Source organism: Phymastichus coffea, unplaced genomic scaffold (assembly GCF_024137745.1).
Source record: "Phymastichus coffea isolate CEN01 unplaced genomic scaffold, Cenicafe_Pcof_1.1 PCOF00062, whole genome shotgun sequence".
Taxonomy (NCBI): domain Eukaryota; kingdom Metazoa; phylum Arthropoda; class Insecta; order Hymenoptera; family Eulophidae; genus Phymastichus; species Phymastichus coffea.
In genome coordinates, this window is record NW_026706873.1 from 719241 (window position 1) to 741850 (window position 22610).

Sequence of the window (22610 nt, forward strand, 5' to 3'; positions counted from 1 at the left end):
AAAACCTAGCTAAATGACTCATTTACCATAAACGAGCTCTTATAATAGCCACAGAATCTACTAAAGATAAATCTTCCACCGCCATCTAGTAAACTGAACTAAACTGAATACCGGTACCGGAGGGCCCGGAGGCGGAGTCTCAGCTTAGAGACCCACCGCCATCTAGTAAACTGAAACTGAAACTATAGCTGCGCAGTGCGCAGTCTTATACCGCGTGTAATTCCCAACGTTTATACACTTTACACATCACATTCATGGACGAACGACGCATCTAACGCGTAAACATAACCTAATCGTCACCAAAATACTAAACAAAAAATATAGATATAGTTTTATTATATTTTCTAGCCAATATGAGTACCAGCGAGAAAAATCGAGGACCCGATAATTCTTTATCGGAGGAAGAAGACGCGAAAAATAAATCAAAACGTAATCGTGAAGTTGACAGCGACAAAGAGGAAAATGACAGCCTTAAGAAAAGGTATGCGAAAAATAATTTTTCATCGCCCATAAATCGTTTTCGTTGAGCTTAGAGGTTATCCAGATTGATTAACATTTTATTCATTTACAATTAGAAACTCATACAATTATAATTGCTAATTTAAATTTTATATGTTTAATAAAAATGAATTAATATTATGTATTAATTTCAATTAGGAGTAAGCCCAGAAAGAAAAGTGAGAGCAGTAGTAGCAGAAGTAGGAGTAGAAGCCGCAGCAGCAGCCGAAAGCGCGAGAAACGTAATGACCGGGATAGGAATCGTGATTACTCTGATAGAAGCAGGTACAGAGACAGAATTCGGGATCGAAGTAGAGACAGAAGGAGAGACAGGAGTCGGGATCGTGTTAGATATTGGGATAGTCATAAAGAAGACAGAGGTCGAGGCAGAAGCAGAGAAGAGTACAGACAAAGAAGCGAAGAGAGGCATGGTGAAATTAGCAAGCAGTCTTATTACGGCACAGAATTAAAAAAAAATATGGATAAGAATGAGCATAGGAACTCAAAAGAAAATGATGGTAATAAAAATGGAAATGGAAATGCTGAAAATCCAGAAATCATTCCTCCAAAGCAAAGAAAAACTGTTGACCTACTTACTTCAAAGACTGGAGGTGCTTACATACCACCTGCCAAGTTGCGTATGATGCAAGCTGAAATTCAAGACAAAAGTGGTGCTGCTTTTCAACGTATTGCATGGGAAGCACTCAAGAAAAGTATTCATGGTTATATAAACAAAGTAAATACTAGTAATATTGGTCCAATCACAAGAGACTTGTTAAAAGAGAATATTGTCAGAGGTAGAGGACTTTTGTGCAGATCTATTATCCAAGCTCAAGCAGCATCTCCTACTTTTACTCCTGTCTATGCTGCTTTAGTTGCAGTACTCAATTCTAAATTTCCTAATATTGGAGAAATGTTGCTTAAACGTTTGGCAATTCAGTTTAAAAGAGGCTTTCGCAGAAATGACAAGGTTCTATGTATTTCATCTGGTACATTTATTGCTCATTTATGCAACCAATCTGTTGCTCATGAAATTTTGCCTCTTGAAATATTGACATTACTGACGGAGAATGCTACAGAAGATTCTATCGAAGTGGCTATCGCAATTTTAAAAGAGTGTGGAATGAAACTTACTCAAATTTGCCAAAAAGGCATTGTTTCTATATTTGAGATGTTGAGAAATATTCTGCATGAAGGACAATTAGACAAAAGGGTAATGGACTAACCACCATTTTTTCAAATTTTTTATAAAATTATTGCAATCTATTCACATTCAATAATTATTTAGGTTCAATACATGATTGAAGTTATGTTCCAAGTACGTAAAGATGGATTTAAGGATCACATATCTATACCAAAAGAGCTTGATCTTGTGGAAGAAGAAGATCAAATTACTCACGTAGTATCAATAGATGAACAACTGGATGGCAATGAAATATTGAGTAAGTTATATTAAGATATGAATATTTGATAATTATAATATTTATATAACAAGCTAAACGAATGAAATTTCTATTACAGATGTGTTCAAGTTTGATGCTGATTATATCAATACTGAAGAAAAATACAAAGAGTTGAGTAAAGAAATCTTAAATACAGATAGTGAAGAGTCAGATGGTGAAGATGGTAGTGATGAAGAAGACAGTTCTGATGAAGATGAAGCAGAAGTTAAGGACAAGGGTGTTATTATAGATAATACAGAAACGAATTTGACAGCTCTTCGGCGCACTATCTACTTAACTATTCATTCTTCTCTTGACTATGAAGAATGTGCTCACAAACTCATGAAAATGCAGCTAAAACCAGGACAAGAACCTGAACTGTGCCACATGATTTTAGACTGCTGTGCAGAGATGAGAACCTATGAAAAATTTTTTGGATTATTGGCAGGGGTAACTAACATATAAATCAGTTTCACATATTATGCATTTTGAGACTATATAATATTTTCATTATGTTTCGGTTTGTTTCAGCGTTTTTGTGCTATTAACAGGATATATGTACAACCTTTTCAAGAAATCTTTAAAACCTCCTACGACACAATCCATAGATTGGATACTAATAGATTGCGAAATGTAGCTAAATTTTTTGCTCATCTTCTTATGACGGATTCTATTTCATGGGAAGTTTTGTCGACTATAAGACTAAATGAAGACGATACAACTAGCTCGAGTAGAGTATTCATTAAAATTTTATTTCAAGAGCTGTCCGAATACATGGGCTTGCCCAAATTAAATGATAAACTAAAGAATGAGTACGTGGTTATCTTTTAAAACGATAAATGGTTTTATTGTTAAACGATGTAGAAATAATTATATTGAAATTTTTAATGTGTGTTTTTGTTTTGCAGAGAACTGATAGAAGCATTTACTGGACTTTTTCCAAAGGACGACCCCAGAAATACTCGTTTCGCCATTAATTTTTTCACGTCTATTGGTCTTGGTGGTCTAACGTAAGCATTCAAGTCTTAGTATTATTGGAAAATTTTTATTTTTTGTTTGTATAAAAAATCTAATAAAAATAATATTTCCAGGGACGATTTACGAGAACATTTGAAAAATAGACCTAAACCTATCCCAGAGCCAGTGATTGCAATCAGGCAAGAGCCGTCAGCAAACTCTTCAAGCTCTTCAAGCTCTTCTAGTTCTAGTTCTAGTTCAGACGATTCATCATCTGATTCTTCATCATCCGATTCAGGTACATAAATTGGTCAAATACTTACATCTTTAACTTTATTAACTATCAATGTTCAAAAATGAGATAATTTATTTTATTACAATTTTATAACAGATTCTTCGGACGATGAAAAGCGCAAAAAGAAAAAGAAGTTACAGAAACGCAAAAGTAAACCAGAGCGGAATGAAAAAGAAAATAAAAGTAGGAATAAGCATGGGAAAAAGAAGGAAGATTCTCCCAAGTCTAAAAAACAAAAAAAGAAATCTATTGTAAAAAATAAAAAGTAAATGTTAAATTAATTCAATCCTTGTACATACCATTTTCCGTAATTATACAAAAATGAATTTTTAGATACAGTACTATTTGTGTAATTTATTATTTTCTTAAACCTTTATTAATTTGTCATTAATGTTTTCTACTAAAATATTTCTATTAATTTTTTAAATCTAACCGTTGCATCTCGTTTCGCATTTTCGCGGACGCAAAATCATATGCGATATAAAAATAGATATTTGGTTATAAATTAAAATGTAATTAGAAGGGAACGAGAGTAACGAAACTCTCAAAAGGTGGGAAAATTGAGGTTGGTAAGATAGAAGCATTTCGTCCCGATGTTACCGACTGGACTCGCTAGTGAGGCTCGACAGTCGGTAATTCAATTTGAGTTAGAAAAAACAAACTGAAATTCACACGCAGACATAATTTATTTTATACATAATATTTCCGCCAATTTAAAACAAATTCTTAGTTAGGTTACGAACCTTACATCTATTTGAAATTTGAATTTAGCAGTTGGCAACTTAGAAAAAATCGATTGATACTGCATTCCCTGTCTGAAAAAATTATTGTCCGATGGGTTTACATACATATCATGGAGACTACAAATATGTATGATGCATATACATACAATCTGTTCGTTTTTCCTGCAGCGTATATACTTAAATCAATGTTCAAGGAATGAGGGATCGGACCAAACGCTCGGCCCAATCCTTTGGTCCTTGTATATTGGTTTATACGGAAAATGAGCAGTACAGTATGGTCGGTACGGCTACGCTAAATCGAACGCGCCCACTGATTCACTGCGATGGTTACTGTTTACCTTATCAATTCTGTTAAAACTATTAATTTTCAGTAATACAGTTATACAGTAAATCAATTTCGCACGAATTCTAAGAATGTCAAACGTTATGCAGGATTCAGCGTTTACGAAACCAGTCATCGACGTGCAAGACTACAAAAATGAGCCACGCAACTACACCGCCGGTAAGTGTTTTTATTTTTCTTGTTTTCTTCTGTATATGATAAATCAAAACAAACTATATGAGAAGATTGCCCTTATGTATACGCGAATAAAAGTAAATTCAAATATGTTTAGAAATTCGGCAAATGATGCATGGTTTTGGCGATCACTCAGAGCCCTTATTGGAAACAGCGAAAATCATCGAGGAGGTTGTGTTAAATCAAATGCGAGCTATTGTTAAAAAGGCATGCGAAGTTGCAGATATGCGGGAAAGTCATTTTGTTTCCTCGGAGGACTTCTTATTTCTCTTAAGGAAAGACAAAGTAAAATTGCAACGATTGGTCAATTACCTCAGTAAGAATATGCATTAACATTTGTAAATCTTAAAATTTTCAATCATTCTTTGTAATTTACATGTAAATATTCACTTTCAGAATTGAAAGAATTCAAAACATCAATGTATAAAACGTTGGATTCAGATTTAGATCCTTTTACAGATATAAGTAGAGATGATGAGACTTCAAAGACGCCATTCATGAAATTTTTAAATCACATTGATAATACTGGAGAATTGTTGAATGACAAAAATTTAGTTGATCATGTCAAACATAGAAGATCAATGAGAATAGAATTAATGACTAGAAAGATGGACGAAGCAAGGTACTTGGAATTTAGCAAAGCTAGAGCTGTTTCATTTGCAAATAAAAATAGGCACAAGTTCAGTGACTGGGTTGGCTCAGCAGGTAAATTGCTATTTTTTACAAATACTCATTGCTAAGTTTTCTTATTTATAAATTAATATATATACAGGTGAATTTACAATAACCAAATCAGGCTACACAGTGTTAGGATATTTGGCATACGAAACCGTTGCTCAAATAGTTGATCTTGCCTTCTTGGTTCGACAGGATCAAAATAAAATTTATGGAGATTCCATTGACAGATTAAGACTTAGTTATCCGAATCCAATCACATACAAACCATATCAATACCCTAAGGTAATGAAATAATTAACAATTTTATTCTCAAGATGTATTATCAACTTGATTGTTCACTTATAAATATTTGATTTAAATCTTAGCCAATTATGATAAAACCAATAACTCCAGCTGAAGTTAGTGAAGCACTGAGGCGATATTGGTCACCACAACTAGAAATAACAGGACCTTTTCATCGGTGGACGTTGAGAAAGCCACATATGAAGTTCTTGTCTTGTTAGATACTGGATTACATTTAAGGTAATTCAAAATTTTCATTTAATCAATTAACAGAAGGTTAATTTAAAAAAGTAAGAACATCAAATAAATTTTATATTTAAATATTTATTTTAAATTAAATATCTATTTCACTGTGTGACACATTTGCATGTTACCTAACTGTATTTACAATGTCAAGTTTCCCTACTTTCTATTTATACACTAAGAGTTTATACAAATATTGATTTTATTTCTATATCATGGCGAGAGTAATGTTGAAACTCGTGCTTTACCCTCAGCCCCACCAGTTATACATGTGCCAGATTGATTAGCAGTAGACCAATCACAGCAAAGTGTTCCTTTATGTCCACTTAATTCTAAAATTTTTGCTTGTGGACTTGGTGGCATCTGCAAGTAACAAAGATAAATGAATGATAAATTGCTTATTCTTTATACAATTTTGATGTATAATTTGCTTAGCATATAGTGCTCTTACCCTATAAATATTGCCCCCGCTTTGTGTGCAAAGCAGCATATGTGCACCAGATTGATCAAAAGTAAAAAGCTTTCCATGCACAGAATTTTTCTCAATCTTGATTTTTGTTTCCCACACAACTTTGCCAGTCTGGCTGAGACTTCTCTGACACAATTTTCCATCTTCTCCCAATGCACAAATATTCGTAAAATCGTTGGTTAATTCGATATCGATTACAGGACTGGAATGACAGCTGAGATTATCAATGATTTCATTTCTTCTTAGATCATGAATTAATACGTTGCCATTTGATAGTCCAGTCACAAGGAGTTGACCATTGTGATTAAAACTAGAGCAGAGAGCAGTGAGGTTTCTCTCTAGTGGTAATGTTCTCTCAATCCTCTTCATTTTGATGTTGTATAACAAAAGTTTGCCTTCACCTGAATCAGAAACAGAACACACAAAACTCGAGTCTGTAGGATTGCATACGAGAGAAACGATTCGCGAGCCCTCGTGCTGGATCTCCCAAATGGTTTTACAGTCACGCGTGTCGTGTAGTTGGATAGCCCCGTTATTGTCTCCGTGAATGAAATAACGTTCGTTTTTTGAGATCCAGTCCAATGCAGTCACTGCTTTATTTGAATTTGCCGTTGAAGAAGTGAATGTAGCTACAGTTCTGTAAGAAGATTCAAAATTAGTCTAATATTTACTTTCAAAGTAGTCGTATTTTTTTCTTTTTACTTACTTTGGCCATGGAATAGGTGTCCAAATTTTTATAACACCATCTGCATCTCCAGTGGCGACATATGATCCACTGGCATTGCTCTTACATTGAATAATGGATGTTTTATGTTCAGAATATTCTTCCTAAAATTATACCAATGAAATTCATTGTTATTATATATATATTTTTAATTTCAATCATTATAATAAGATAATGTTTGTTTACTTGGCTTAGAAGAATGTAGCTTCCATCTAATCTATCCTTAATTTTGGACTCTCTGCTAGCATCTACAGAAGAATCCCTTTTTCTAGTCAGTCTCGAATCACAGCTTGTACTCCTTTTTGCTACAGCCTCAGATTTACTCAATGAGGTAAGCCTGCCTTTGGTATTTGCTCTTTTAGTTATGTTTGCATCTACATCAGAATGTTTTTTTACACTTCCAATGGGCTTTCGGCTAAGTATTGGACTTGAACCTCCACCAATATTTCTTATAAGATTTCTTAGTGTTTTAGGATTATCTACTATAGGAGATTCTCTGCAGATCAGAATTAAAATTAATAACAAAAAAAGACGTAACATTTGATATGTATGTAAGGTTAAAGGGATGTTTACTGGGCAATTATATAAAAATCATCCATTAAAGGAGGTTGTTGAGGTGTTGGTCCTGCATTTACTTCTAAAATTGAATCTATTTTCATAATCTCACTAAGCCTTTGTCGTAGCCTTTCATTTTCTTCTTGCAGCCTTCTAATTTTATTTGTATCTTCATCTATCATTAGAAGTGTTGGCATTGGCATACACTGAGAAACCATAATTATAATAAATAAACATGAATGAAAAGGTATTTCTTTTTTACAATGTGATATTAAACTTACTTGGAAGATAGTTGCTAAAAAGTTGTGTAATGAAACTAACATTGTATCTTGCCATTGTCTACTAAAATATACAGAGAAAGAAGGATTCTCCTCTGGATTCTTTATGTATGGAAGAGCTAAAAGCACAAATCAAATTTTATTGTACTGCCTTTAATCATCCAATGGGATTTATTAATCCTTACCAAACCATTCTCTCCATTCGGAATGTCCTTGTAACTCTGGAGTCATTTTTGTAAAAAACTCTTGAACTCTGTCAGGCTTATTATTAATAATGGCATTAACAATGTACATTTTAAGAACTGCATTTTCTAGTTTGCGAATACCAGGTACAAAATGATTTTCCAATCTTGAAAACAATCTTGTGTCTAAGTGACCCCAAAGTTCCCTCAATGAAGTCAAATCGTATGTATGTATTTGTTGCATAAACTGATCAACAATTTTGTCTACCTAAAAAACCAGAAGTACAAGTGAAAAACTTTAACCTCTTGCTCAAATGTTGAATCGTTTGGAGATATTGATCAAGCAGGACTGGTCTTATCAGGGTGTCATATTTGCATCCAGCTGATTTTACTTATCATTAATTGAGTCATATCATAGCTTTATTCTGTTGTACTTAATGTGATACATAACAGACACATTGACCAAAAAACAAAATCAATAACACTGTCTCGCACAGCGATTTCCCCGAAATGAAATTATTGTTCAAAAGAAAGACCACTCATACAATTCCATGCGATTGTTAAAATTTGAAAAGAAAACAATGGGCATAAACAAGGAGCATCGCACTCGCGAACCAAAACAAACGTGTTGTCGTACTCGAAAGCCTTTCTCCTTTTCGGCCTTGAGGTCGGCATCAAAGGCTTTTAATGTTTGCCCAAAGCCTCGGAATATCAGATATTCCTTGACGAGCTCGTCCACGTACTGCACGTGCGACATCGCCGATTAATCGGCCCCTCGCGCGAACTCGTTTATTATTTTGACAGTGGGCTACGCGTGCTGTCATCCGACGGCCATCTTTGCACCACTGATAAGCTGGCAACAGTGCGGCGTAATTACGGCAACGTTGCTATCTGAGCGTATGACGTTATATTCGATTTTTGGCGGGACATTTGTAGAATAATTGCTTTAATTAAATAAGCTGCTTGCTTCACTTGTAATTTTTAAATGAAACTAAGATTAATTTTAATCAGTTGTTTGTTGTAAGTTCATGAAAAAAGTCGACAGAGATTTCTTGTCGGGTGATTTTATTGGCAAGTAAATTATGGACAATAAACTATCGTTTATTATAATTATCGGTAATATTACACCATGTACGTGTGTATGTATGTGTATCAGAGCGCCGTGCATTTTGCTCAAATCAAACTGCATCTGAGTATATTTTTAGCAAAAGACTGATGAAATGTTATATTCATTTTTCTCACCGATAAAAAGAAACCATTACTCCGTCACGCTTTTCAAAATCGTCTTTAAAAGATCATTTGTATATTTACAAGAAATGCTGCGCTGCAGAGTATACAAGAGATAAAATTATTTACTAAGTATTTGTGTAACGTTCAAACAAATTGTTCGTGGGCGTGCAAGCAATTTTTGGGAACGCGACAATTCATTTCGAATGCATTGCGTAACTCGTTTGACAAATCTAAAGATATGATATTCCATGATAACAAAAATTGAAAAACTTGACTGATGATTAATCGCAGTATCAAATTTTTACAAGACAAAACTTTATTTTTTAATTAAAAAATTCCCAAGCAATAAGCTCATATATATTTGTAAAAATGAATTGATATACATGAAGCCGATCGAAGTTCAATTTCCAGACGTTCTATATAGATATTGAGAAATATAATCTAAGGACGAACGAAAGTAAAATTCAAATAGCAACAGTCCAATCAACTATGCCACGCGTAGTGCGTATATCGTTAATATGTTATATCACATGCGAAAATTTCTGTGACTCGACGCAACCTCGACTATTACAGCTTTCGCTTTATTTATTTTTTTTTTCGACAAAACAAGGCACGAGTATATCATAGTCATTTACACATTTACTTTTGTTCGTGTGCGATCGCGCGGCTGAACTGTAGAACTAGAAGAGGCGCTGCTTCTCTCTCGCAATTATTTCAAAATTAGAGCAGCTGCGATTAATTACAGACTTCGTAGAGAGCTCCTACCTTTTGGCCTTTTGCTCTTTCATCTCGTTATAATAGGATTTTCTCGATCCTTTATCGAAAAGATTCAAAAATATGCTGTTCGTTAGTAATTCGTACTTTACTTTGAAAATAAAAGGTCAGGAAAGAGGACAATTGTAATTATTTTCATTGTAAAGCCAAAATTTCGTTTGTATCGAAACTTATGGTACAATACTAAATTCCGAAGTTATTGTATACATTATTATTGTACGGTTGGGTTCTTACAATTATTCCTCGTTTTACAGTCAGAAATATCATTTCGACACTCATGTCACAATGAGCAACAGGTAAAACTTTTTATATTGTATAGTTGTTTTCTTCGTTAACTAGGGTTTGTTACGTTTACAATGATACAGCACTTGTCGAAATGTCATAGTTGTCGAAGAAGCTCTTTAGATGTGAGAAACATTACATTACGATTAAAATTACGACATTCTTATGTACAAACTATATAACACCTTTAATTGACTAGTATTTTTGCGAGACTTCATTTTTGTCTAATACTCACTAAGAAGATAAGCTATTCAGAACAAATAAAAGTATTGAGTAAAGTAGGATTCGTTTTATACCGTGAATTAAAGGAACGACAATTAAATACAAAATGATTAGTTAATTTCCGATGTAATAACCACGTTTGTGCCGTTTGATATAACTTTCATTTGTCATAAATTTAATCAAAATCACAATTAAATAACATTACGTTGCTCCTTGTTTAACTTGTTATATAAACTATATCCAAACTCATAACAAGAGCACTCAATTCGATAGCATTGTCGTTGTAAAAATATATTATTTTTCTTTTTGTTATCAAATATAAACCATCTGTAATTAAACGCACTTTGTTTAATCCCTGCCTGCTGTTGTTTTCACGACAATTCCATTTTTCAGAGACTTTTTTGAAAACGAAATATTTTTCATCGCATCTTCTACTTTTCAATGAAATAGCAAATTTCATTTCTAAAGCAGAGATCGCTCCGAATGTAGACACTTTCAACAACAATACATTTCAAGGATATCCTTTATTCTAAAGTTCGTTAACGTCTTGCTTAGCTTTTGGCGCGACTTTTTCTGTTGCTTCTTCGCCGTTTTTCGCCTTCGAGGTACCGTTGTGCACCTCTGCCACTTCGACAGGATCAGGCGGCGAGGGTTTCAACGAGCCATCCTCCTCTGACACTTGAAAACCAATCGTGGCGCCAATTTTTTGACTCGCCTGTTTGAACTGATCCGTCAGCATTACCTGCAAGCGGAAAACCCATTTATTTTACAATGGTATGTAGGTTTTTAATTGAGAATAGCAATTCCAGTAAGAATTTCGTAGTGACCTCAATGGAGGATGAAATAACTGGAGCTTTCTGCTAGAGAATTCCATGTTTTGTTTTTATAAATGTGAAATACTAGACTTTCATAACAAAACAATTTTTCATTATCTCTCCGAGCTGTGACGCAAAACATTTGAAACTTAGGAAGAGATCCAACATTTCTAATTAAAAAATAAAGTTGTTTTGTGACAATTGTTATTGCTTGACCATTGTTCAATCAAAGTGCTTATCGAAAGCTTCACAGAGTTAATGAAATTTTTTCATAATTAAATAAGAAAAGATAATTCCGACCAAATAATGCGACGCAATAGCATGAAAAGCTGGTTATGTAACATAACTTTGTACGTTTCTTTCCAACGGATAACACAGAATTTTTACCTGGACGACGTTGATACACATAGAAGTCAGTGCAAGACCAAAAATCAAGTACACTATTGACAGCATCATCCACAAAGGTTCCTACATACACAAAAATTACACAATCAGAAACGATACGAAATACTTTTATATTCATCAGCTGAGAGATAAAAATTTTGCAAGCAAACGTTGATGTTCGCAGTAAATTTTGCAAGCTTACCCTCTTAATTTAATGCCAGCGCATGAGAAGCAGAGAAAAAGTAAACAATTGGTAATTCGATTAATCATTACAAAGCAGTTAATTACGTCTACGACAATAAATAGAAATAATATTTGCATCTAGACGCTCGGTACAAAAGTATTATATTGTAGATAACTATTTTAAATATATCTATGCAATCTACATTAATACTAAGAAAAGAGAAACTCACATTCGGGACGAAGTCACCAAATCCAATCGTACTCATTGATATGAATACAAAGTAGAAACTGTCGAAGAAACCCCAATCCTCGATGATATTGAAAGCCGTGGCGCCAATGAAAATGTAAAAAACGAGAATGGTAATGGCGACGGAGATGGGTAGATTGAACTCGTCGTCAATTTCGAAAGCTGACATCGCCGGGGTCGACGGCGATTCCGGTGGTATCTGCTGCAAGCTGTTATCCACGTTGAGAGTCGTCTGCTGTTGCAGCTGCTGCTGCTGACGCTGTATCTCGACGATCTCCTCGGGCGTCATCTGCGATGGCCGCCTGAAGGTCGCGAAGTCGTACACCGCTTGTACGCCTTTCATCATTCCCTGTAGCCATTTGAAAGCGCACGCTCGCAACAATCGCAATTTCAAACTAGCATCATTGAGAGACGAAGGACAACTTTGCCAGAGAGAAGGCAAGTCCAACGTAGAACTGACCTGCATCGGCACGGTCCTTCTCATTTTGCGACAACTTCCGGTATAGTAGAGCCGCCGCACGAATGCCCACAGGAACTTGATACCCCTAGTGAACATTTTGCCAAAGTCCGCGAGTACTATGAGGAACATTGGAATGCCAAAGATCGCGTAGACTATCGTCAGTGCGCGGCCCGTCGTTGTGTTGGGATATATGTGTCCATAACCTGTTGACATTTTATATTTATCGTAAGACAACGATATTGCAATAGATTTTTTTGACGCGTAGCTCATTGCATAAGCACACTTTCGGGCATGAGAATGACGTGGTGGCAATGAGGGGCTCTGAGGAGAAGGAAACGTGGTCGATATTCAAATTGGAGGCAAACAAAAGCTCTCGCTGGCAATAAGTCTCAAGGTTTCGCAGTTGCTCTGGGTGGGATTATAACTACTCTGTTTGGCGCCGAAACTGAAAGCCAGTCGTTTTTTCAAGCTATACAGTTGTATCGCAGCTTAGCTTACTTCTCTCTCCGGGAAACTCGTAAATTCGGTTAGATAGAAACGGGGTTTAATGTAAATTAATGGCGATTAAGCTTGGCTCCGCGAGTCTTTTCGTTACAATACGGGGTAAATTTGGTCTCGTTGACTTTCATTGGCTGATTAGGAAATTCTATCAGGACAATTGTAATCAGTTTTGATAATGCTTTCTTAGCTGTCGATTGGTGTACACAGATGCACATTTTGAAAGGTAAATAAATCCGGCGTGCGCTCTTCGATGGGCACGGGCCAAGAAACAAACGTCTCACCAATACTCGTAATAACGGTGAAGCAGTACACGCAGGCGTTCAAGAAAGTCCAATTCTTCTGGCCGCTGTAAGTCTGCACCCCGGCTTCGTGAGCGTCGTGCAGTTGCTCCTCGAACTCCATGAGCTTCCTCCTTGCCATGCTCTTCCAATCGTCCTCCTTCATGTTGTGACTGTAATTCCACAGGCTGTCCAAAAAGTCTCTCTTCACCCTCTTCACGCCGCACTTGTAGAAAGTCTCGAAGGCGCCCTCGGTGAATCTGAACGCCAGCCCGCCGAGACCGATCACGATAAACGTGATGACGGCCTCGGCGATGCACAGATTTCGCAGCTCGATTAGGATGTTCACTTCTTCGGGATTCTGACGGCAGAATTCGCGGAACTCGGCCGACAGGTCGGCCAGCGAGGCGAACAGCCGACGCAATCGGCCTGGCGGTGGCGCTTCCTCGGCCGCCACCGAGCCGGGCTTGTCCAGTTTCGCGTCTGCCTTCGAAGCATAAAGAAGCACCCCGTCATTTTGTCATCGGCGCTTGTGCCTTTGCCGGGCGAGTAGGGCGCGCCAGCCTCGATTCGCGTGCGAAAAGGCTGCGCCAGCTCGCGCGAATCGGAACTCTGATATCTGCGCGCAGCTCAGTCAGCCTCTTGGTTGCGAACGGCCACTGTCGTTCGCGGTTCCGCGCGAGGAGAGCGATTTTCGCAAGCGAATCGTAGCCGGGCGAAGGAAGGCTCATATACTTTCTTCCGCTTGCGATCCTTGTCCTCGATCGTCTCGTCGATGTTCTGCTTCGTCGCGCCAAGGAAGGGAATCCACGAGTACCACGACGAGCGAGCGTTCACGGATTTACTGATCTCATCCCTTTCCTCGTCCGTGTGAACGATGCTCGTCTTCCTTTTGCGTATGGTTCGCTTCGGATTCCGACGCACCTCATCCTCGTCGTCCTCCTCGTACTCGTAGTCGTCGTTTGGCACGCGGTGGGCGTAGGCGCGCTTGGCGCGAACCACATCCTCGTAAAGGCTGTCGTCGCTCAGCGGAATGATCTGCTTCTTTGCCGAGCGACGTGGCTGTTCGCGCTCGTCGTCGTAACGGTGACGACTGCTCGAGCGACGCTTCAGACGCTCGTCCTCCGCGCTCTGGGTGTTTTTTGTTCGTTCGTTTGCTTTTGTTTTGCTGGCCAGTCTCACGCTTTTCACGTGGGAATGCAACATTGAGGTGCTCGCGGCTTGCGTACTTTGAGGCCGCGCCTTTCGAATATTTGCGCAAACGTCTGTCGATCGTTCGGCCCGCAGCTAAATTAATCCGGATTAAGTTGCACGCCGCCACGGCATCTCAATGCCGAATCCCGTCGCGAGCTTGGCGAGTAATATTGTCGAATGTGTTCGTATACCGATGAAGGCGACAGGTGTCTCGAGCGTTCACCTTCCGGCGAGGCCATTCTCCGCCTGAGCCCAGTGTCGTTGTCTCCCTTGCTCCTCGGCGGTGCCGCTGCAGCTTCCTCCTGCCGTCGGGGCGACGCCGTCTCGCGTCTATATATACACGCGCGTTCGGTCGATCGATCAAATGTAGGCCGGGCAAACGAAAGCAGCCGCGTTTAACAAACCTGTCGGCGCCGGGAGAACGAGTTCGCGATCTTCTCTCCTCCATGCGCTCGGTGTCCTCGACCATGCGCTCCATTCGAGCTCGACGCTCCTCGTCCTCGTCCATGTCTGGCGACTCTGTCGCTTCCTCGTCCCCTGCTGCAAAGGTCGCTTGTTGTTTTCCCTTTCTTGCTTTTCAATTAAATCATCGCGCGCCTGCAGCTCCGACGCCCAATTTATTTATAGAGCGAAATTTATTGGTTGGCAAACTCGATAAGCTCGCGAGAGATCAAATTATACGGTTCGTCCGATATTTGGCTTTCTAAGCTCGAACGTGGTGCGCGTTAAATAATTATCGGGTAGTCGCGTTACCCAGGCGGATTTCGAATGCCTTGCCAATCGAGAGAGAGAGAGAGAGACATTGATAAGCGAGCCGCGCTTTCGCGGTCCGAACTCTCGCACACGCGCGCGACTACTAAAAATAAATTATGCTACTTGGCGCCGCAGAACTTGACCTTTCCCGGAATATCTCTGAACGAATTGTCGCGCATCTCTCGAAAAGCAAAGCGCGATGCCGAGAGAAATACTTACTAGATCGCTCAAAAAAAAATGTATAGAGAAAAACCAAAATAAAACGTTTCGCGCGTTGTGCAATGCATGAAGGCACTTTGGCGACACCGATGCTGCAAGCACTGAACGCAAATTCAACTAGTTCACTTGACGAGGCACCGCGCGTCACTGAACGATCCGCGCGCGCATGTATTTAGAATCGCAGAAAACAGATGGCCGCTGCACGCACGTACATCGTCGCTCGTCGCTGGCAGGCGTCTTCTCGCGACGTCGGCTGGCCGCGGCGGCGGCCTTGCGTCGCCGATGTGCCGCGTAACTCTCCTCCATGGTCCCGGCGTCCGCGCCGCGCGGTCGACGCTCTCGCACTGCCGTTGTTACCGCGCGCTGCTTACAATTTTAAACCCCCGGCCCGTGTCGGGACTCGGCGGTGGGGAGGCAGCTTTCCCACGCGCGTTTGCCGTATTTTCGGCGAGCTTGCGAAACTGCTGCCGCTCTCGCGCTCGCGACCTCCTCGGTCCTCCTTCGTTTTCTATTGCAGGTTGAACGACTGCGGCAATCGAGCGTGGACGATCTGTCACTCGATGCGGGTTCGACTAATTTTTTTGTCCCTCTGTTCTATATTGAATAACAATATTTTCTTCCTTTTGCATCATTGATGTTTGGAATGTTTTTTCCTTTATTTTACTCATTCAGTCATGATGCTACAAAGACAGTTTTGGTATTCGTAGCCAAGGTTTACTAATATTTAATATTAGTAAATAATATTAGTATATATATATAATATTAGTGTATGTATAATATATATATTATATTTAATATTAGTAAATATATATTAGTAAATAATATTTAATATTACTAATATCTAATACTATAATATTTAATACAAAGTTACTTAAAAGCTTACTTTTAAAGAACTTAGGTTATAATAATTGATTATTTGATCGCATATCCAACGACATATCATTGTATTACCTATCTGTTTACTTTTCAGTTGCAATAATTAAATTATTTTTGTAAACGGACATGAGAAAATTTATTATTTTAACATTATGACGTCATTGTACTTTTGTTAGCAATAAAATATGTATGAATGTACTACTGTCAATACAAAATTCAATTTAAACAATCATTTATGTCTTGTCAATAATATAAATTTATTTTCCTATCTTTTTTCGATAGAACATTTTTTTCTTTTACGCTTGTATATATATATCTTCTATGTTTTTATGTATGCGTACTACATAGTCGTTCCATTGTTTATTTAAACAATTGAACCTGTTTGTCTACTAGTTATTACTAAATTTGTTTTTTGTCGACAGTATAACGAGTCGAACTTTTTGTGTTGATTGAATGATTTACCTTATTTTTTTCTCACATTTAACTTTCACGCGTACAAGCTACTAACATTTTAAATTAAATGACCGCTTATTAGTACATCTGTTTTTTTTTCAGAAGATCCATCACGATAAGGAAACGTTGAAATTGAAATGCAATTGGTTATTAACTTCTAGATAGAATCAATTGACGTAATCAGTACTACCTGAACGGACAAATTATTAATTTATCAAGAGCTATCTTTCAAAATTAAGACACGACCTACGTGTTGTTTCAGCATAGCAATACAGTTACTGCTGCATCCGTCGGAGGAAACGATCTTTAAATAGATCATTTCGCCGGCAAATCACAGCGCTATGAAACCTTTTACACGCGCACAGTATTCGATACTGAGCTGCATACCAACAATAGGTTTTTTTTGTAAAAATGATTGAATCAGATGGACAGTCAAATCTTATAGAAAATATAAATTTTTGATATGTATGCTAGCGTCAAAATACTTTGTAAAAAAATAAAATACCAAAACATTTCCAATATATCAATAAATAAACACCAATACCATGATAAAATGTTCCCAAAAGTCTGAGAATGTATCTTATGATTTGTCTATGTAGGAATTAAATGTTTGTTGGATTTTTACATAAATTATGTTGAAAATAGTTTAATATGGTGGAGGTTTCCGTGTTATTCATCTTGTGACATACTTAATATTATTCACTATTTCTTTACTGATCGCACATTCTTAACATTTTTTTAGATTCGAAAAATGCAGAAAACCAATTAAATAAATTCTCTAAATCCATCACTCTGGTTAAGCAAGATATTTTAGGTATTTATATCTTTAAAGTCTTTTTATCTATTTATTTTCGAATATCAATTTATATATGTATACACACACACACACACACACATACATACACACACACACACACATACACATCCAAACGCTTCTGTTTCTTCAGATCCACTTGTTGTTTATAAGACGAATTCAACGGGGGAGTCAATATCATCTTCTGATGAAAGAAGTTCTACAGATGATTCTTTCGATGTCTCGTGTATGTATTTAACTTATTATTTATCAAATACAAAGTAAAATAATATTCTTTGAGTCTTATTTGTCACGGATTTTATTTTGTCAGTGATGTACGACGAAGTTTTGGTTCCTTATTGTAAATTTTGCCTTAAATTCGAAACTTCTGCGGACAGAATGGAACAAAAATGCTGCAAAATGTGTAACTCAAATTTCATCCATGTATTCACAATGTCACTGCTTCATGAAGAAGACCCTTAACAGGACGTCGCAAATCTCAACAACCTTCACGTCAAATTATATTTTTGTCCAAATTTCAATCATGTGACCTACGAGATGTATAAAATGTTTATCCTCATGTTACTTGTGGTAAAAATCATTACGACTCGTGCGATGATGATTAATCTTTGTGGTTAATGTGGATTATTTCTATCAAAGTTCTTAATTAATTATAACTAGATAAGCGAGAGAGCTCAAGGTTTGAACTTGCACTATGATACCAATTTTACTAATATGACAAATTAGTAATAGTATATTACGATACAAGTATGAGAAAGTATATTCTTGTCTTATGTGGTATTTACCTCCTAACGAAGTGAGAAAAATCACACAAGACGAGAATTTTTTTCCCTAAGATGTATCATACGATATTTTTTTATATGACACGTGTAAAGTTCGATTTTGAGTGCACGTTTGTGGTCCGTAAATTTTGACCAATGAATCTGAATCAATTTTGATTACGTAATAAATGTTTATGATCTACATCATATTTCTCTGGAAGTATCTTTAATACGAAATAATGTATATGAAATTTCAATAAACTATTAACCCTCATGTTGATTGTACTATATTACATTTAATAAATATATTAAGTTAACTATTATTTTTCATGCAGAAGATAAGGAAGAAAGAAGAGATCCAATTTACCGTATTGAAAATTCATCCATCCATCGTATTTATAGCTTTTCTTAAAATAATGAAGCAATTGGTAATCAGATTAAGCTTTTCAATTTGAAAGACTACTCGATATATCCTTACCTCATTGAACTTTTCCCATCAACATTTTTCATGCTACCTCAATATTAATACTATATAATTGATTCCATTGTGATGATTTTACATAATACATTACAATAATAAAAAATGCTTAACGTTTTTCTGCTTTATACATACCCACACATATAAAAATATTATTGATGTCAAGTTATTTGCATGTCTATGCTATACTATTTTTATTACGATAGTAATAATTTATTATTTAGTTTACTTTTCAAATTTATTTACTAATGATGAATGCATTGTTATTTATAGCTGCACTTCCGACGTTCAGCATAGAAGAAATTGAAATAAAACCGGAGTATGAAGAAATCGAAGAAATTGAAGTTGAAAGTGAGTTTCATAATTAAAGATATTGTATCTACTTATGTCATACTTTAATTTTTGCAAAACATCATTAATTTTTTTCAACGCATAATCATGCGCTCATTCAAAATTAGTGTTAGAAATGAAACTAATTTGTAAATTATTTCAGGTGACGACGAGCCGAAACTTACATTTGAAAAAATTACTTTTCGAAGAAAGAAGAATGAAATGACTACAGTTCCATCTAAAAGATCATCCGTGTACTTTGAAACAGGCAACGTTGTGTGTCAAACTTGTAATAAAAAGTTAAAACGCGAAGATGCAGAAGTGGAAATAATACCGAACGATTTACGCGCATTGCCACGTTTCAAATGTAAAGCGTGCCAAACGTATGTTAAATACAAATGTTCCAGATGCAATGCTTTGTATTCAAACCGATTCAAGTTGAGATCGCACAAGCACAGCCGTTGTAAACCAGACAATAAGTAGCATCAAATTATTTATGCTTCAATGCTGAAATAGGTGTTCGAAGTCTTTAAGAATGTGAAAATGTAATTGAGAGGCTAGGTGGAATAAGGGCTAAATTTGTATTTACTAGCCAAATTATATTACGGGCTACAGTTATTCTATAGTCCATACTTTAATACATTATTTGACACGACCGTTCAAAATTTATTATAATGATGCATAACCTGCGTCATAAATCATAAATGTTAGCATTGATAAATTGTTCGTATGTTATGTAGTATCTCATCAACTTCTATAACAATAAAAATTCCGTAACAATAAATGTAAATTAAAATTAGAGTATATGTTGTACGTATTATCAATGATATTACACCGAAAAGTTGAAAATAAACTTCGTTGTTGCCAATTGTTACAAATACGAATAATGTAGCAGATGTCAGCATTAAGCTGTTTGCATATTTAGAAAAATAGAAAAATTCAATAACGCTGTACCTAAACTATTAGAAGTAAAAATGATTTTTCTTATATTGGACGTAAATTAAAGGCTAATTATTATCATTTTTAATAAATTTTCGTTTATCTATAATCACATTATTTTTGTTAATAAACAATTTATAACGAAGCAATCTTGCTTTGTTAAACAATTAATTATATGATGATGCACTAAAATTATATGTGTTATTACTTGAACACGTTTCAAGAGGTAGTATAAACATTACGTCAACTGTAGGTTCACTCATTCTTCGAGTAAATTGTTGGATGATGTAAAAATGGCGTTTTAGAAAACATAAAACTATATAACTATAACAAGAAGGCGATTAAATTTGCAACAGATATGGGAATACCATCAAATAGATATTACCAAGTCGATAAAGTTTCCCCCTTATCTCTAATAAAATCATAAAATCATTTTAAAATAATTATAAATAAAAGAAAGGGATTTGGAAGAGTTATTTATTCATTTGTGATGTTATACGTCATTCAAATGTATAAGAAAAGTAGCTAGTAAATTATTTTTATTTCAAAAATTTTTTTTTGTACTTGAGAAAATAAACTTGAACCAATTAATTATGATTGGATTAGTATAGAGAACAGATGAAAAATTAGATGTCCAGAACGTGAGAAGGTTACGAAAAAATCAAACATATTGCACTTCCGAAAACAATCCGATGGACGTACAATTTTCAAAACCAAGCTCTTATTTTGTTGCAATAAATATAAAATTATATTTATAAGCAAACATTACGCACAGTCATAATGCTTGTTGAAAAATGCAAAGTTTAGTCGAATGTTCATGGTGTGATTACAGTATTCGTTTTCCAATCATAATATGCAAATGCATATATAATACAAACGCAATCATGGTGTAGCAGTGGGTAACAAATGTCCTATATGCTGCAAGGACTTCAGGTATTTGCGAATGCATATGAAAGTCTGTCATATAAGAAAAGTTTTGATTGTTTATTGTGTGGAAAACATTATAAAAGTGAGCAATATTTCAAATTACATATAAAAACATACGACAAATTCGAACCGTAATTAGTTCATTTTTCTTACTTTTCAGAATGTGATGATGTATTTTAAGTTTTAATCACGATTTAAGTATTGCTCATTCAGCAATGTATTAATTTTTTAGAAATGTGACAAATGTAGGTCTTTTTATACCAAGTTGTATTGTTATACGTAGCAAAAAGTTTTACTTTTTTTGTGGTCAAATATTAAAAAAGTTATCCGAAGAAATTTGTCTCATGTATCAATCAACTTGTTACTTTTATCATAAAAAAATAATAATTCGTTCAAAATAAGTATAACTTTTTACAGTGTATATTTCCGTTTTTATATCTTAGTTCATGCAGCTGTATTCTATTCAAATGATATTCTAGAACAGTTTGTATTTCTTATTCATCAACATGCGTATAACTAACAGTAGTTAAAAATTGATCTTTTGTAGCAATTTATGCATTTTATTGTAATTTCACTCTTTATGAAATAAATCTCGACTATATCTATAAAGTTGTATAAGCTTCTTTCTCCTATCTTACCCTTTTGAAACAATTACAATACTAATTTATGCGTAACGTGCAGGTTTACCTAGTTCTCTACTAGTGCTTTAAACACGAGCAATGTCAAACAATTTTTTCCATCTTTTATCAATATGTTTCACATTTTCACAACAAAACTTTTAATTATTTACAGTACTTTCAATTTCTTGCGCATATTTTTCAAATTAAGTTTCTGAATATATTGAGTTGATAAAATTATTCATTTGCCAAGACTTGAACTTAAATGTTATTTATATTCTAGGTATTAAGGAGGAACTTAATCATTTTACAGAATTCGTTAAAGTAAAAATGGAAAATATATGTTTTAATGACGACATTGACTACACGAGTGACACTGCTAATATAGATCGTAAGCTTTAGTTAAATTACAATTACTTGTTCAATTATTTTATTATTCAAAATAATTCAAAGTTTTTAAAATATTTTTAAAGCCATTCAATGTTATGACTAATATTTTCCGTCCAAAGTGTGATCGAATGCTAATTTTTAAACAGAAAACTATAAAAAAGATGAAGAGAAATACAATAAACATATGTTATATTAAATGCAGAACACTAAACGTGAGGTACTAACAAATTCATTTTATCAGTCTCTACAGGTTTGAACTACGTAATTGATAGCAGTTTTGAACTTTCGTTTACAAATTTGAAGATCTGGTACCATTTGAGGAAATGGAAGAAGAATCATCATACGCTGCATATTACGGTACTGCAAATGAAGATAATAATTTGACCAGAGGGAAACGTATGTTAAAGTTAAAGTTTATAATTTAGACTTTACGTTTGTTAATTACCAAAATACATCTTTTAAGTTTCTGATAACAATTCTCGAAAAGTTAACAATATATTGAACGATTTGTAGTATCTATCTGCGACAACATCCTCAAGTATGAGAATATCATTATTTTAGACGTTTACCCTTACAAACTACAGTGCGGTCATTGTAAAACTTTGTTTCAATACTGTTAC

General features: G+C 35.6%; 4 protein-coding genes across 6 annotated transcripts; 2 read left to right on the plus strand and 2 right to left on the minus strand.

Moving 5' to 3' along the window:
- Positions 1-223: 223 nt before the first annotated feature.
- LOC131666930 (pre-mRNA-splicing factor CWC22 homolog) lies at positions 224-3533 on the plus strand. The gene is made up of 8 exons (XM_058940030.1): positions 224-481; positions 658-1711; positions 1787-1940; positions 2020-2390; positions 2472-2752; positions 2849-2950; positions 3032-3195; positions 3289-3533. Exons 1-8 carry the CDS (start codon positions 354-356, stop codon positions 3459-3461), a joined length of 2427 nt encoding a protein of 808 aa, XP_058796013.1. The 5' UTR covers positions 224-353; the 3' UTR covers positions 3462-3533.
- Positions 3534-4211: 678 nt separating this feature from the next.
- Positions 4212-18686, plus strand: LOC131667051 (transcription initiation protein SPT3 homolog). 2 transcript variants are annotated; one of them, XM_058940229.1, is made up of 8 exons: positions 4212-4437; positions 4550-4768; positions 4849-5157; positions 5225-5412; positions 5496-5652; positions 16840-17548; positions 17682-17774; positions 17859-18686. In XM_058940229.1, the coding sequence occupies exons 1-5, from the start codon at positions 4350-4352 to the stop codon at positions 5631-5633; spliced, it is 942 nt and encodes a 313-aa protein (XP_058796212.1). In that variant the 5' UTR covers positions 4212-4349; the 3' UTR covers positions 5634-5652; positions 16840-17548; positions 17682-17774; positions 17859-18686. The 2 variants fall into 2 exon arrangements, with proteins under 2 accessions (XP_058796212.1, XP_058796211.1); XM_058940228.1 differs by having other exon boundaries at positions 16837-17548; positions 17859-18683.
- LOC131667049 (WD repeat-containing protein 91) lies at positions 5740-8756 on the minus strand. 2 transcript variants are annotated; one of them, XM_058940226.1, is made up of 8 exons: positions 8501-8756; positions 7867-8131; positions 7685-7800; positions 7422-7609; positions 7035-7344; positions 6831-6952; positions 6107-6761; positions 5740-6018 (listed from the first exon to the last, which is right to left on the minus strand). In XM_058940226.1, exons 1-8 carry the CDS (start codon positions 8618-8620, stop codon positions 5869-5871), a joined length of 1926 nt encoding a protein of 641 aa, XP_058796209.1. In that variant the 5' UTR covers positions 8621-8756; the 3' UTR covers positions 5740-5868. The 2 variants fall into 2 exon arrangements, with proteins under 2 accessions (XP_058796209.1, XP_058796210.1); XM_058940227.1 differs by having other exon boundaries at positions 8256-8630.
- On the minus strand, positions 8913-15767 carry LOC131667048 (TWiK family of potassium channels protein 7). The gene is made up of 9 exons (XM_058940225.1): positions 15618-15767; positions 14838-14973; positions 14625-14763; positions 13975-14370; positions 13243-13726; positions 12461-12663; positions 11984-12349; positions 11574-11654; positions 8913-11113 (listed from the first exon to the last, which is right to left on the minus strand). Exons 1-9 carry the CDS (start codon positions 15709-15711, stop codon positions 10901-10903), a joined length of 2112 nt encoding a protein of 703 aa, XP_058796208.1. The 5' UTR covers positions 15712-15767; the 3' UTR covers positions 8913-10900.
- Positions 18687-22610: the final 3924 nt, after the last annotated feature.